At 34.5% G+C, this 13,638-nt stretch overlaps 1 protein-coding gene across 3 annotated transcripts in view; it reads left to right on the top strand.

The window, feature by feature from the left end:
* METTL15 (methyltransferase 15, mitochondrial 12S rRNA N4-cytidine) overlaps nucleotides 1-13,638 on the top strand; it is a 218,887-nt gene that overhangs the window by 163,425 nt on the left and 41,824 nt on the right. The window contains exon 6 of one of the 3 annotated variants that reach the window (XM_079786925.1): nucleotides 10,069-12,932. The exons of the other annotated variants lie outside the window; for them this stretch is intronic. Coding sequence (XP_079643051.1) covers nucleotides 10,069-10,514 — 446 coding nt within the window. The 3' untranslated portion in view covers nucleotides 10,515-12,932. Of the gene's footprint in view, nucleotides 1-10,068; nucleotides 12,933-13,638 lie in introns of those variants that run through there. 3 annotated transcript variants of the gene reach the window in all.

The following is a 13,638-nucleotide window of genomic DNA, read 5'->3' as shown; positions in this document are numbered from 1 at the left end:
GAGACAGACTCTCTCATATACAATTGATGGAAGTAAATTGGTATAATCTACTTAGAAAGTAAATTTAGAAATATTGATCCAAATTTAAATGTGCGTAAATAGCCTTTGACCTAAGAACTCTAATCCTATTGTAACAGTTAAACAAATATTGTTCATAGATTGTGTCTGTCTTTTTACTTTGACAAGTTTTTCTGCCATGAAAAAATTTTAAATGTGCAGTGACATGTTTACTGCAATGTTTTTTGTGATAGGAAAAAAGAAAAAACATCCTGTCCTGGATGGGTTGCTCAGTTGGTTGGAGCATCGTCCTGTACACTAAAAGATGTCAGATTGGATTCTTGGTCAGGGCACATATCTAGGTTGCAGGTTCAGTCCCCAGTCCTGATGCCTATGGGAGGCGTCCAATTAATGTTTTCCTCTTGCATGGATCTCTCTCTTTCTCTCTCTCTCTCTCTCTCTCTCTCTCTCTCTCTCTCTCTCTCTCTCTCTCCCCCTCCCCCCCCCTGTCTCTCCCTGTCTCTCTCCCTCCCTGCCTCCCTTCCTTCCTATCTCTCAGAGCTCAAGGTCAGGAGATGAGGTCAGAGAAATGGAAGCAGTAGTAAGCTGAGGTTGCATATGTCATAGGGACATTGGCCAAGGTAAGAACCTCCGTTTCTATTTCATGTGACAGGAAGGCACTAGTGGTTTAAACAGTGGAATGGCATTATCTAAATTTTGTCTGGTGACTAAGTAGAAAAGATGATGATGGCTTGATAGTGGTAGAGTTGGTGAAAAGTGGTGGAATTCTGGACATGTTCCAGAATATAGAGCTGTCAGAATTTGCAGATGTGAGAGAAAGAAAGAGTAAGGATATGAAACTGTCAAGAACCTAAAAAAAAAATACCAATGACAGCAAACCTGATCTGGAATGTAAGAATGGAGTGCCTCTAATGAGGCAGAACTGTTTTACAATTTTCTTGAACAGCTAGCGTCAGTCTCTTCTGTCATTGATTTTCCCAACATCAGTGTGAGTGAAATGCCAAATAATGTCTCAAAATTGTATTGAAATTAGAACTTATCCCATAGTGGATTTAATGTACATTTATTTTTAAATATACTTTTTAATCTTTATTGCTGAAAGTATTAAATATGTTCCCCTTTTTCCCCCATTGACCCCTTCAAGCCTGTCCCAACCCCAGGCCTTCACCACACTACCATCTGTGTCCATGGGTTATACATATATGTATACAAGTTCTTCGGTTAATCTCTTCCCACCTATCCACCTACCCCTGCCTTCCCTCTGAGATTCAGCAGTCTGACCATGCTTCCATGCCTCTGGATCTATTTTGTTCACCAGTTTATTTTGTTCATTAGATTCCACATATGAGTGAGATCATGTGATACTTGTCTTTCTCTGACTGGCTTATTTTGCTGAGCATAATATTCTCCAGGTCCCTCCATGCTACCTCAAAGGGTAAGAGATCCTTCCTTTTTTACTGCTGCATAGTATTTCATGGTGTAAATGTACCACAGCCTTTTTGTCCACTCATCTACTGATGGGCACTTGGGCTGTTTCCAAATCTTAGCTAATGTAAATTGCACTGCTATGAACATAGGGGCGCATACATTCTTTCTGATTGGTGTTTTGGATTTCTTAGGATATATTCCTAGCAGTGGAATCACTGGGTCAGATGGCAGTACCATATTTAATTTTTGAGGAAACTCCATACTGTTTTCCATAATGGCTGCACCAGTCTGCATTCTCACCAGCAATGTACTAGGGTTCCATTTTCTCCACATCCTTGCCAACACTTGTCATTTGTTGATTTGTTTATAGTAGCCATTTTGACAGGTGTAATGTGATACCTCATTCTCGTCTTAATTTGCATCTCTCTGATGGTCAGTGACTTGGATCATTTTTTCATATGTCTCTTGGCTATATACTAGTATATGTCCACTTTGGAGAAATGTCTATTTAGGTCCTTTGCCCATTTTTAATTAGATTGTTTGTCTTCCTTTTGTTAAGTTGTATGAGTTCCTTATATATTTTGGATAGTAACCCCTTATCAGATGTATCATTGCCAAATATGTTATCCCATACAGTGGGCTCCTTTTTTGTTTTGTTAATTATTTCTTTTGCTGTGCAGAAGCTTTTTATTTTGATGTGGTCCTATTTGTTTATTTTCCCCTTAGTTGCCTTTGTCCTAGGAGATGTATCCGCAAACATACTGCTATGAGAGATATCTGAGATTTTGTTGCCTATGGTTTCTTCTGGGATTTTTACGGTTTCACGACTTACATTTAACCTTTTGCACTCGGATGTCGAGTGTGACCCGACATGGTTAGCATCAGTAGCAGCTCGAGAAAAAAGCAAGCGAGTGCAGAGGGTTAAGTCTGTTTTCCATTTTTAGTTTATTCTTGTATGTGATGTAAGTTGGTGGTCTTGTTTCATTTTTTTGTTTGTATCTGTCCAATTTTCCCAACACCATTTACTGAAGAGACTGTCTTGACACCATTCTATGCTCTTGACTCCTTTGTCAAATATTAATTGAGCATAATGGCTTGAGTTGATTCCTGGGGTCTCTGTTCTGTTTCATTGATCTAATGCCTGTTCTTGTGCCAGTACCAGGCTGTTTTATTATAGTGTCTTTATAGTATAACTTGATATTTGGTATTGTGATCTCTCCAACGTTGTTCTTTTTCAAAATTGCTGCAGCTATTTGAGGGCTTTTGGTTTCATATACATTTTTGGAGTATTTGTTCTAGATCTGTTATGCCATTGGTATTTTAATAGAGATTGCATTGAATCTATAGATTGCTTTGGGTAGTATGGACATTTTAATGATGTTAATTCTACCAGTCCATGTACATGATATAATCTTCCACTTGTAATAGACATTCACTTTAATAATGTACTTTTTTATTTTAAAGTGTTCTTAACTTGAAAACATCTTGCTATTAAATGTTTATTAGCTATATTTGACCTTCAATTCTAAATGATAGCTGCATGGAGCCAAACCAGTATTACATGAAATGTTAAAGAGTATTCTTTAAGAAGAAGAGAAAAAAAAAGATTGAAAATATGAACAATAAAATGACACATATTTATCAATTGAATCTAAAAATCAAAATAAAGAACAAAATAAACTGATGAATAACATAGAACCAGAGAAATGGAAACATGAAACAGATTGATGAATCTCAGAGGAAAGGGGGGAGAGGTTAGGAAGAGATGTATTTATTGCCACTATTATTTTTCATATTTTTTATTTTTTTCTCTTTAAAATAGCAAGATTATGTCAGTAAAACTGATGATAGTGGGAAACTGAAAGCTAATATACATTTAAAAAATATGTATTGTTGAGAGTATTACAGATACTCCCTTCTCCCCCCCCCCCCCCCACCATTGCTCCCATCCACCCAGATCCCACTCTGCCCCATTCCTTTACCACCCTATTGGCTGTGTCCATGAATAATGCATTATACATATAAATTCTTTGGTAGGAGGAAAACAGTTTTGTTATTTTGATGAACTGATAAAAATTGTGATTTAGGATTTTATAGGCATTAAGTGAAATAAAGCTTACATAAAATCTCAATAATATTGTACATTAATCTTGGGGGGGAAATGCACTTAAATCACTGAAGAGCTTGATGAGATTTTTTAAAACATAACTTACCAAATTTTACCATTACATTCTCATGTCTTATTTTAGTCTTTTAAAGAAATATGCAAAAATAAAGTTCACCTTGCACATTTGCTCATTTCAGATAATAAGGACTTGCAAGCAAGCATTTCCTAATGTTAAAATTATTTGCATGTTCTCCATTGCATGTCAGATGATGGATTCATTAAGGAAATTCCAAAGCAGTATCATTAAGTGCATGCAAACAGTTGTATTGAGACAGTGAAATGACTGGCAAATTTGGAAGGTCAGTTGTCCCATTAAAATGATAATTTTTTACCCACAATCACATTTGGCCAAAATGTAGGATATAGGATAGGGCCTATTTTGTGACATTAATTTTACATTCTAGTCATAATGTTTTCTGTGACTAAAAATATTATACTTTTCATTTAGTCACTTATTTATGTGACTAACTATTATACTTTTCATATATATATATATATATATATATATATATATATATATATATCCATCCAATGATATGAATGAAACTCTTTGTAGTAATGTTTCTAGATTATTCATTTATCCATTTAGTGTGTTTCATTCATTATCTATTCATTATCTTTTCAACAATCATTTACTGAGTATTTACTATAGTAGTTTTTAATCTTGGCTGCAAGTCAAAAGCTTCTGTGAAGCTTTTTTAAAGCCGTGATTCCTGTGTAATAAACCCCTGAAACTAATTCAATAGTTCTGGACTGGGGCCAGGCATCTTTATTTTTTCCAATCTCCATGAGTGACCCTGTTGTGCATTCAGGATTAAGAATCATAAGCTTCTCAGTTAAGTGCAAGAGATGTAAGATTGAACATGGAATAGGTTCTGTTCACAAGGAGACCAGAGTCAAGTGAGTGAGGTAGACAAGTAAACTAGTAATTACGGTAAAATGTAGTAAGTGCTAGACTAGGGGTAAGTACACTTCCACCCACTTAGATCTAATGTACATCAGCTCAGTGTCAACCAAGTCCAGTGACGAACCATAAAACACAGGAAGGTTTTCTCTCCGTACCAAACCAAATGGCCTAAGTTGTGATTGCATCCATATTTTCTGTCTAGCTCTATGCCTTAATCAAATGAATTAGCCATACAAGATTCTGTAATTAAACTCAGGAAATTGAAAAGCAGAGACCAGTTTCTATTTTTGATAGCAGGATATGGGAGATGAGAAAGAGGTGACGAAGGATTGCAAAGCAGTGAGTTCCTCAAGGGCAGGGACCAGGCCTCATTAATATTTTCCTTCCATGGGCCTGATTAAGAATCAGGCATTGGATCTGGTGTGGTTTTGAATTTTTTTTTCATGCTTACTAGGCAAATGTCCCTACCTACACTGTGTATATCTGAGAGAGTACTGTCCCTTACTCTCTGACCAATGAATTTCACAAGGAAACACATTTTGCTACCTGAGAGCCACAGATCATTTGATGAATTATCTTTACATTTTCTTTCTTTCTTTTTTTAAAATATATTTTTATTGATTTCAGAGAGGAAAGGAGAGGCAATCATTGATCAGTTGCCTATGTATGCCCCACACTGGGGATCGAACCCACAACCCAGGCATGTGTCATGACAGGGAATCAAACCTTGATCTCCTGGTTCATAGTTCGATGCTCAACCACTGAACCACTTCAGCCAGGCGTTTTTTTGTTTGTTTGTTTGTTTTTTATATTTTATTGATGTTTTACAGAGAGGAAGGGAGAGGGATAGAGAGTTAGAAACATCCTAACTGAGAGAGAAACATCGATCAGCTGCCTCTTGCACACCCCCTACTGGGGATGTGCCCACAACCAAGGTACATGCCCTTGACTGGAATCGAACCTGGGACCCTTCAGTCCACAGGCCGACGCTCTATCCACTGAGCCAAACCAGTCAGGGTCAGCCAGGCATTTTTAAACTTTCTAATTTAAACAAAGAAACTTGCTTAATTTTTGGTAGTAGTATTGTCTTTTGTTTTCTTCTTGAGTGTTTATACCATTGCCAGTTTATGTGTTTGTTTTTTTTACTTTAATTTCCATTATGATGGGCTGTTTTATATTCTTTTGTTTCTTTTTTATTTCATTTTACACAGTCTGCATTGTCAGCCTTTTTTTCCTATGAATTACAGATGCAAAAGGGCTTGTATAAAGGAAGGGCGCCCTGGAAATGGAACCTATCTAAAATAAGGGAGGACATGTGCCTTTGATCCCCAGAGCTGCATGAAAAGGTCCACAAAGCATGTTGCCCTTGTCATCTCCTGGTCCCTAAAGATGGGACTTCAGGAAGTTGACAGGATCACACCTAGAAATTATTTTCAAGAAACCCAGTGAACATAATCCAGATTAGAATTCCCTAAACAAAAGTAAGAAAGCCCCAGAAGGAAAGTTTCTTGGATTGGAATTATTTTGTTATCTTCAAGACCATCCATTCCTCAGTATAAGTAGCTTTTGTTTTCCTTCTCCATGATATGGTATTGGCAGGGCCTAATGAGATCTTATAAAGAAAAGCTTGTCTGGTTACAGTGGTGTTACTCTATTAGCTCTAAGGATTCATATACAGTGTGGATGTGCTTAAGTGTGACTATAAATTACATAAACTTGAAGTTACATAATATAAAATATTAATAAAGCCTCACTTTATCTGAATACTTCAAAATAAAACAGATTCCCTCACTAAAAGAACTAGTCAGCAATCTTATAGTTTCACATCCAGCTGGCTGAATGGATTATAAACTGTAATTCTGCCATAAGAAAGTGCCATTTTAGCTGGTAAACAGAAATGCCTACCATACTGTGTCATGTCAAATGAAACAATATTGTTGTTTATATTAGAACTTCTCTTGTGATTTCATACATTATTTGGTTATTTTAACATTTCCTATTTTCATTAGTTTTCAAAAATATAGGATGTCCTAAAAAATGTATACATACTTTAATATCTGATAGCTCACTTAATTTTCACTGCTTTTTAGGTTTAACTGATTTGAAATAATGGGTGAAGCCAAACTAAGCTTTGAGCAAAGAAATTTTATCCTAAAGTGCCACTAGACTTTTTTTATGGCAATACGTAAAAGATAACATTTACAGTACAAAACTAACAACAGTTGACAAATTGAGGGCGCACAAATGCCGAATGAAATGATTCTTGATATTTGCAATTCCATTGCTTCTAATGCCTGGACTAGAATAGTCGTCAGTTTGAAAATAGGCGTTAACAAAAATAATAATTCATTTCTGTAGATTCCTTTAAATTTTGAAAATAGCTGTATGTTAATCAACACTGGCTTTATAGTCATTCAGTGTGTATACATTTTGGGGGGACACCCTGTATATTTAATAACAATATCAAGGAAGTATTCATTAAGCTATCTGCCTTTCCTTCATTTCGTCAGTTTTGTTAACACATTCCCAGGCATAGCTAATTCATTGCTATGTTAAAAACCACACCCTCGAATATACAGGGGTAGGCAAAAGGAGGCTTATGGAAAATAATACAATGTTTCATGTACTCACAACTGTAAACCTACTTTTGCTCACCCCTATATATGTTTGAAATGTGATAAAATGTCAAGGAAGCTAGGCAATTACCATGTTGAGCTATACTTTTATTTTCTACAAAATGCTAAAGACAATGTTAAGAAAAAAAATTTTTTTAAACAATTAAAGCAAGCCGAAACTGGTTTGGCTCAGTGGATAGAGCGTCGGCCTGCGGACTGAAGGGTCCCAGGTTCGATTCCAGTCAAGGGCATGTACCTTGGTTGTGGGCACATCCCCAGTAGGGGGTGTGCAAGAGGCAGCTGATCGATGTTTCTCTCTCATGGATGTTTCTAACTCTCTATCCCTCTCTCTTCCTCTCTGTAAAGAATCAATAAAATATATTTTTTAAAAAAGAATTAAAGCAAAAATATCCCACAGTGTTTGTTGATCCTTGTGTTTCATGAATGTTTACCTCCTATTTCACTTTATCCATGCACATTAAAATGTATTTTATATTAAATTTCTCCTTTGAGAAAATTTGTTTTGAATTATGCAAGAATTGAATCCTGCAAGGTCTTAAGGAATGCAACCTTCCTCAAGTGTCCTCTAAATTCAAGCTCTAAAGTATGGAGTTGCATGTTTGTTCAGATTCTTAAAATGTTTTGAATCACCTTCCTCAGTGACCAAAACTCTTTCCCTGGAAAATGATGAAATTAAATAGCAAATGGTTAAGAAGCTGACCTCCCCCTTCAGCTTTGACTTTGACATTTTGTTTCTGAGAGACATGGTTTTGTTGGAAGATAAATTCCCTGATGTCTACCATTTTCTAGCCTTTTAGCAAGGTAGTTTTTGTAGGGAAACAGTGAACTCAGAACACTGATGTGGTTAAAGTTAGACGCCAGGTTCTCAGCTCCCGGGTACATTATTTCTTCCCTTCTCTGATCCAGTTCCCTGAGAAAAGTAATCACATGTGTGTTAGTGTACTTGGGATGCATTTACTATAGATGACTAGAATGTGAACAGAGGTTCCAGCCTTGTGTAGAAGCACACTATAGATGCCCCAATTCCAGGATTGCACTCATGCTTTCAGATCTTCATTCATAGGAAATCTGGACTAGAAAGATTTCTCTGTGGGATAGTATTCTCTAGGAATGGGCTCCTAAATCAAATAAGAACTCCTGTATAAATTCATTGGACATTATACTTTAATATCATTTGTATGCCAATGGGGGGAAGTCTAAGGAAAATTATATTTATTGATTTGTTTAAAAATCAACATTTTTATGTTTATCTTGAAAATTAGATGCAGCGTGACTGATCTGCATGTCTTCAAATATTATATAAAGTAGTATCATATGTGTTACTTTTTATTTTGCTTCTTTTACATATGCTAGATATAAATTTATTATCAGATATATGACTTGCAAATTTTTCCCAATTTCTTTGGACTGTCTTTTTACTTTCTTGATGGTGTCCTTTGAAGGACAAAGGTTTTTAATTTTGATGAAGTCTACTTTATTTTTTCTTCGTTGCTTATGAGTTTGGTGTGTTTTAAATAAGAATATTTGCCAAATTCTAAGTCATGAAGATTTATCTCTGTGTTTTCACTTAAGAGTTTTATAGTTATTGCTCTCACATGTAAGTCTTTGATCTATTTTGAGTTAATTTTTGTGTATGATTTAAGGGTCCAACTTCATTCTTTTTATGTAGCTATCTGGTTGTCCCAGTACCAGTTGTCAAAAGACTATTCTTTCCCCATTGAATGCTCTTGGCACTCTTGTCAAAAATCAGTTAATCATAATTATATAGTTTTATTTCTAGGCTTCCAATTAAATTTCATTGATCTCTATGTCTATTGCTGTGCTAGTATCAGACTATGTCAATTACTGTTGTTTTGTAGTAAGTTTTGAAATCTGTGTGAGTCCTCCTACTATATGTATTTGGAATTATTGTCTATCCTTTTGCTAGTTATCTTCTCTTTGTCTCATTTTTATTTTCCTATTATTCTCTTTTGCCTACTTTTATGTTAAACAGCATTTTGTGGATTATTTTTATACTCTATTAGCTTATTAGCTTTCTTTGTATTATTTTTAGTGTCTGCTCTAGGAACCATAAAGCAACTTTAATTTTAATTAAAATATAGGATCCCTACAGTAGCATTGTTCCATTTACCTACTCTGATCCTGTGTGCTATTGCTATCATATACATTACTTATCTATATCTATATTAAAAACCCAAAAGTGTTGTGTTATAATTTTACTTAATGAGTTCTGTCTTTTAAAGAAAGTAAGAGAATATGTATGTGTTTTACTTTCTGTATATCCAAGTTATCACTCGGTATGGTTTTAGTTCAGCTTGAAGTATTTATTTAGCATTTATTGAATGCAGACCTGTTAGCAACAAATTCATTTTTAATTTATTTGAAAATGTCTTTGAACCTTTAATTTTAAAGAATAATTTTAGAATAGCCTTTTATTGGAAGACAGATTAATTTCCCTTAACTATTTAAATATCATCCCAGTACCTTATACCCTCTATTGTCCTAATGGGAAATTAGCTGTTAATCATATTTTTGTTCTCTTTTGTTTAATGTATTGTTTTTCTTTGTTGTAGTCAAGATTTTTCTCATTATCTTTTGCTTCTAGTAGGGTTTGATTATAATGTGCTAGATGCAATTTCCTCTGTTTATTCTATTTTGGGGCATCATTGAACATCTTGTAGTTGAGAGCTCCTTTTCTGCTCCTATTTAACTCTAGTATCTTTTATGATTTATGAAATAGGTTTTAAGCCTTGTTAAAATGCTTAGAAATAAAATGGGAAAGTACTGATTAAATGCTACAATTTTCAAAGGAAATTTAGTTCCTTAAATATATACACAACCCAGCACATTTACAGTGGAAAATATTAATGTTACCTGTCCTCTTTTCCTCTTTTCACAAAATCTGTTTATAGGTGCATTTCCTCCCTCTGCTATTTATGCGCGAAAAGACTTGCTACAACGATCTACCCATATTGCTACCAAGACTTTCCAAGCTTTCCGCATATTTGTGAACAATGAACTCAATGAACTTTATGCAGGACTGAAGACAGCTCAGAAGTTTCTGAGACCTGGTGGTCGTCTTGTTGCACTCTCCTTCCATTCACTAGAGGATCGCATTGTCAAACGATTCTTGCTTGGGATAAGCATGACAGAAAGATTTAATCTAAGTGTAAGACAGAAGGTGGCACAAACATCACAATTGGGTTCAGCGAAGGAAAACAAGGAAGGAGTCTCTCTAGGAAGGGCCCCTTTAATGTGGGAATTAATACATAAGAAGGTACTTACCCCAGAAGATCAGGATGTACAGGATAACCCCAGAGGGCGCTCAGCCAAGCTTAGAGCAGCTATCAAATTATGAGAAAGTCATAATCATCTGATCCTTCAAGTGTTCCCTCACAGTTTCTCACCTGAACAGGTTAACACAAGAAATTATGGGGATATATATTTATATAAGTATCTGGTCATATGTGTGGACATTGAGAATTTTTAGCATTTTTTTTCTCTCACAGAGAAAATGTAGGTAATATTAATATGGCACAGAAAATTCAACTCAAGGAGCAGCAGCATCTCAAAACTGGACAAATGGGTTTATCTTGGCATTATTCAGGAAAATGCATCTTACCAGTTATGGTTACATATTATAAATTGGTGATTCCAAATGAATAAAGTAGCAATATAATTACATGTACAAAAGATAAGAATTAAATACTTAAGTTCACTTTAGACTGACTTTATCTACCTCTGTAATATGTAACTTTAGTTTCAAACCTTGTTGACTGCTTCTACTCTATAGGCTTTATTCAAATCTGAACAACTCTTCATTGAAATCAGAAATAGAAAATATTCTAGGGAACAATGTGCTCAAATTAGAAACAAACAAATGCACCTAGAAAAATGTAAGTTTCTTTTTTGCATGAAGTCATATTTATGAATGAGAGAGATTCCCAAAGGTAAGTTCCCATCCAAGTACCTGATTAACACATAAAAGATCACACTCTTATATTCAACAATGTTTCATCTGTTTCATCAATTATTTTTAGACCTGTATACTATGGGAATTTTTTTCGTTAATGTTAATGAAACTGACAGCACTGGGTTGGACAGTGTCCTTCCAAAATCTAGGTCCTTCACGGAACCTCAGAATGTAACCTTATTTGAAAATATGGCCATTGCAGATGTAAGTACTAGTAGTTAGGACGATACGTACTGGAGCAGGGCAGGCCCTTTATCAAATGTGTCTCGTGTCCTTGTAAGAAGCTGAGAAGAGACAGGGGCAGAGGGAAAACGACATGAAGATGGAAGCAGAGATTGGAGTGATACATCTGCAAACCAAGGGAAGCCAAGGGCTGCTGGCAACCATCAGAAGCTAGGAGAGAAGCATGAAATAGATTCTCCATCAGAGTCTTCAGGAGGAGCCAGCTGTGCTGACATGTTGATTTCAGACTTCCAGCCTCCAGAACAGTCAGAGAATAAATTTCTGCTATTGTAAGCCACCCAATTTGTGGTAATTTGTTACAGCAGCCCTAGGAAACTAAAACTCTGACAGAAAAAAATCTTGAATAAGTTTCATGACAAGAAGCCTTCTTCAATAAACACAAAATAGATTTCAAACTGTTGTAGTGTAAAAATATATTAGCTACTTTATGTAATTAGACTGTTTACGACAATCATTCTTGCTTACTTTTTATCTCTATAAAATAAAATATATAAATGAGGCTTGGGAGTAGGGAGATAAAGAATCAATCTCAAGTGCATGGCACTCAACATTTTTCACCTATTTCCCCACCCTACTATCCTTTGGCAACCATCAACTTGTTCTCTGTACCTGTGGATCTGTTTGTTTTGTTTTGTTCCTTTGTTTTGTCTTTTAGGTTGGTTTTTTAAACTTCATGAATAGGTAAAATCATACAGTATTTATCTTTCTCTTATTTCACTTTAGCAGAATACCCTCTAGGACCATCCATTTTGTCCCAAATAGTAAGATTTTATTCCTGTTTTTGCAGATTAATATTCCATTGTATGTATGTACCGCCTCTTCTTTATCTATTCACTTACTGATGAATATCTAAGCTGCTTTCATATCATTGCTGTTGTCAATCATGCTGCAGTGACCTAACGCTGCATATGTCTTTTTGAATTCATGTTTTTGTTTTCTTCAGATAAATATCCACAAAGAGTATTGCTGGGTCATATGGCAACTCTATTTTTAATTTTTTGAGGAATCTCCATACTGTTCTCTGTAGTGGCTGCACCAATTTACAATCCCACCAACAGTGAGGGAAGGTTTTATTTTCTTCACATCACTTGTTATTTGTTGATTTTTTTATGATAACCTTTGTTAAAAGAGTGAGGTGATATTTCATTGTGATTTTAATTTGCATTTCCCTAATGATAAGTGATGTTTAGCATCTTTTCTTATGTCTGTTGGCCATTGGATGTCTTCTTTGGAGAAATGTCTATTCAGGTCCTCTGCTCATTTTTTAATATGAATGAGTTTTAAATGGTTAATTCTGGAGAATGTTTTTGGTGAATTCAAACAATATATATGGAAAATAAAAACTGATTGTTAGCATGAATATGCATTGCTTTTCTAATAAAATATAAAGAATATAAAACAAGCAATTGTTTGATATTTCTGAATCTCTGTATCAACTGCTTCTACCAATAATTTTAATACAGCATTGATGACATTGTGTAGCACATCAATTCTTAACAGGTTTTAGATCATTGCTTATTAAGAAATAAAATTTAATAACTTCACACAATTTATACTTGATATCCTTATTTTATATATTCTTTTTTGTAATTGTATATGTTACTATATAATCTCTTTGAAGTTTCTAGGGTTTTCTTTTTTGAGATACTAAACACATCTACATATATTCTATGTATTATGTGATATATGATTTGTGCTTAAATTCATTTAAGTTGCAACCAATAGTTTATAATACATTTTGCCTAATTAGGTTTTTGAAATTAACTACTATCTCTTAAAAATTTACATATTTCAAATATTATTTGAAAATCATACTTTTTTGTCTTTGCAGAGTAAAGGTTTATAAAATTGTTTTTTTAATTTTTAAAAAAATAAGAAGCAGTAATAATGATCAATCTATTCTTCAGACTTTTAAAAGTAATTTTAATTTCCAAAAATTATGAGACAGTTCATAATGTTAAATTCAAAATATACAACAAATACAAAATTTGTATCAATACTTTCGTTTGGTAAAATATATGTATTCATTCCATAAGCATATATTAAAGCAGACCATTTGGAAGAAATAAAAGTCATCTCTCCTTTTTATATTCCTCATTTACCCTTTATTGTTCACGTTGGTGTGTGAATTTCTTGTGTGTGACCTTCATTTATATTTCTAATTTACTCTGGACAAAAATATTAGACAATTTAGCAGCTACTCTCATTACTAAGATTCTAATATGGATCTTAGCATTAGAATCTTTGCAATTGATAACAATAACTG

The sequence above is a fragment of the Cnephaeus nilssonii genome (assembly GCF_951640355.1).
Source record: "Cnephaeus nilssonii genome assembly, chromosome: 13".
NCBI classification, from domain to species: Eukaryota; Metazoa; Chordata; class Mammalia; order Chiroptera; family Vespertilionidae; genus Cnephaeus; species Cnephaeus nilssonii.
Note: the sequence above shows the minus strand (reverse complement) of the source record. Positions and strands in the feature narration are given on the sequence as shown.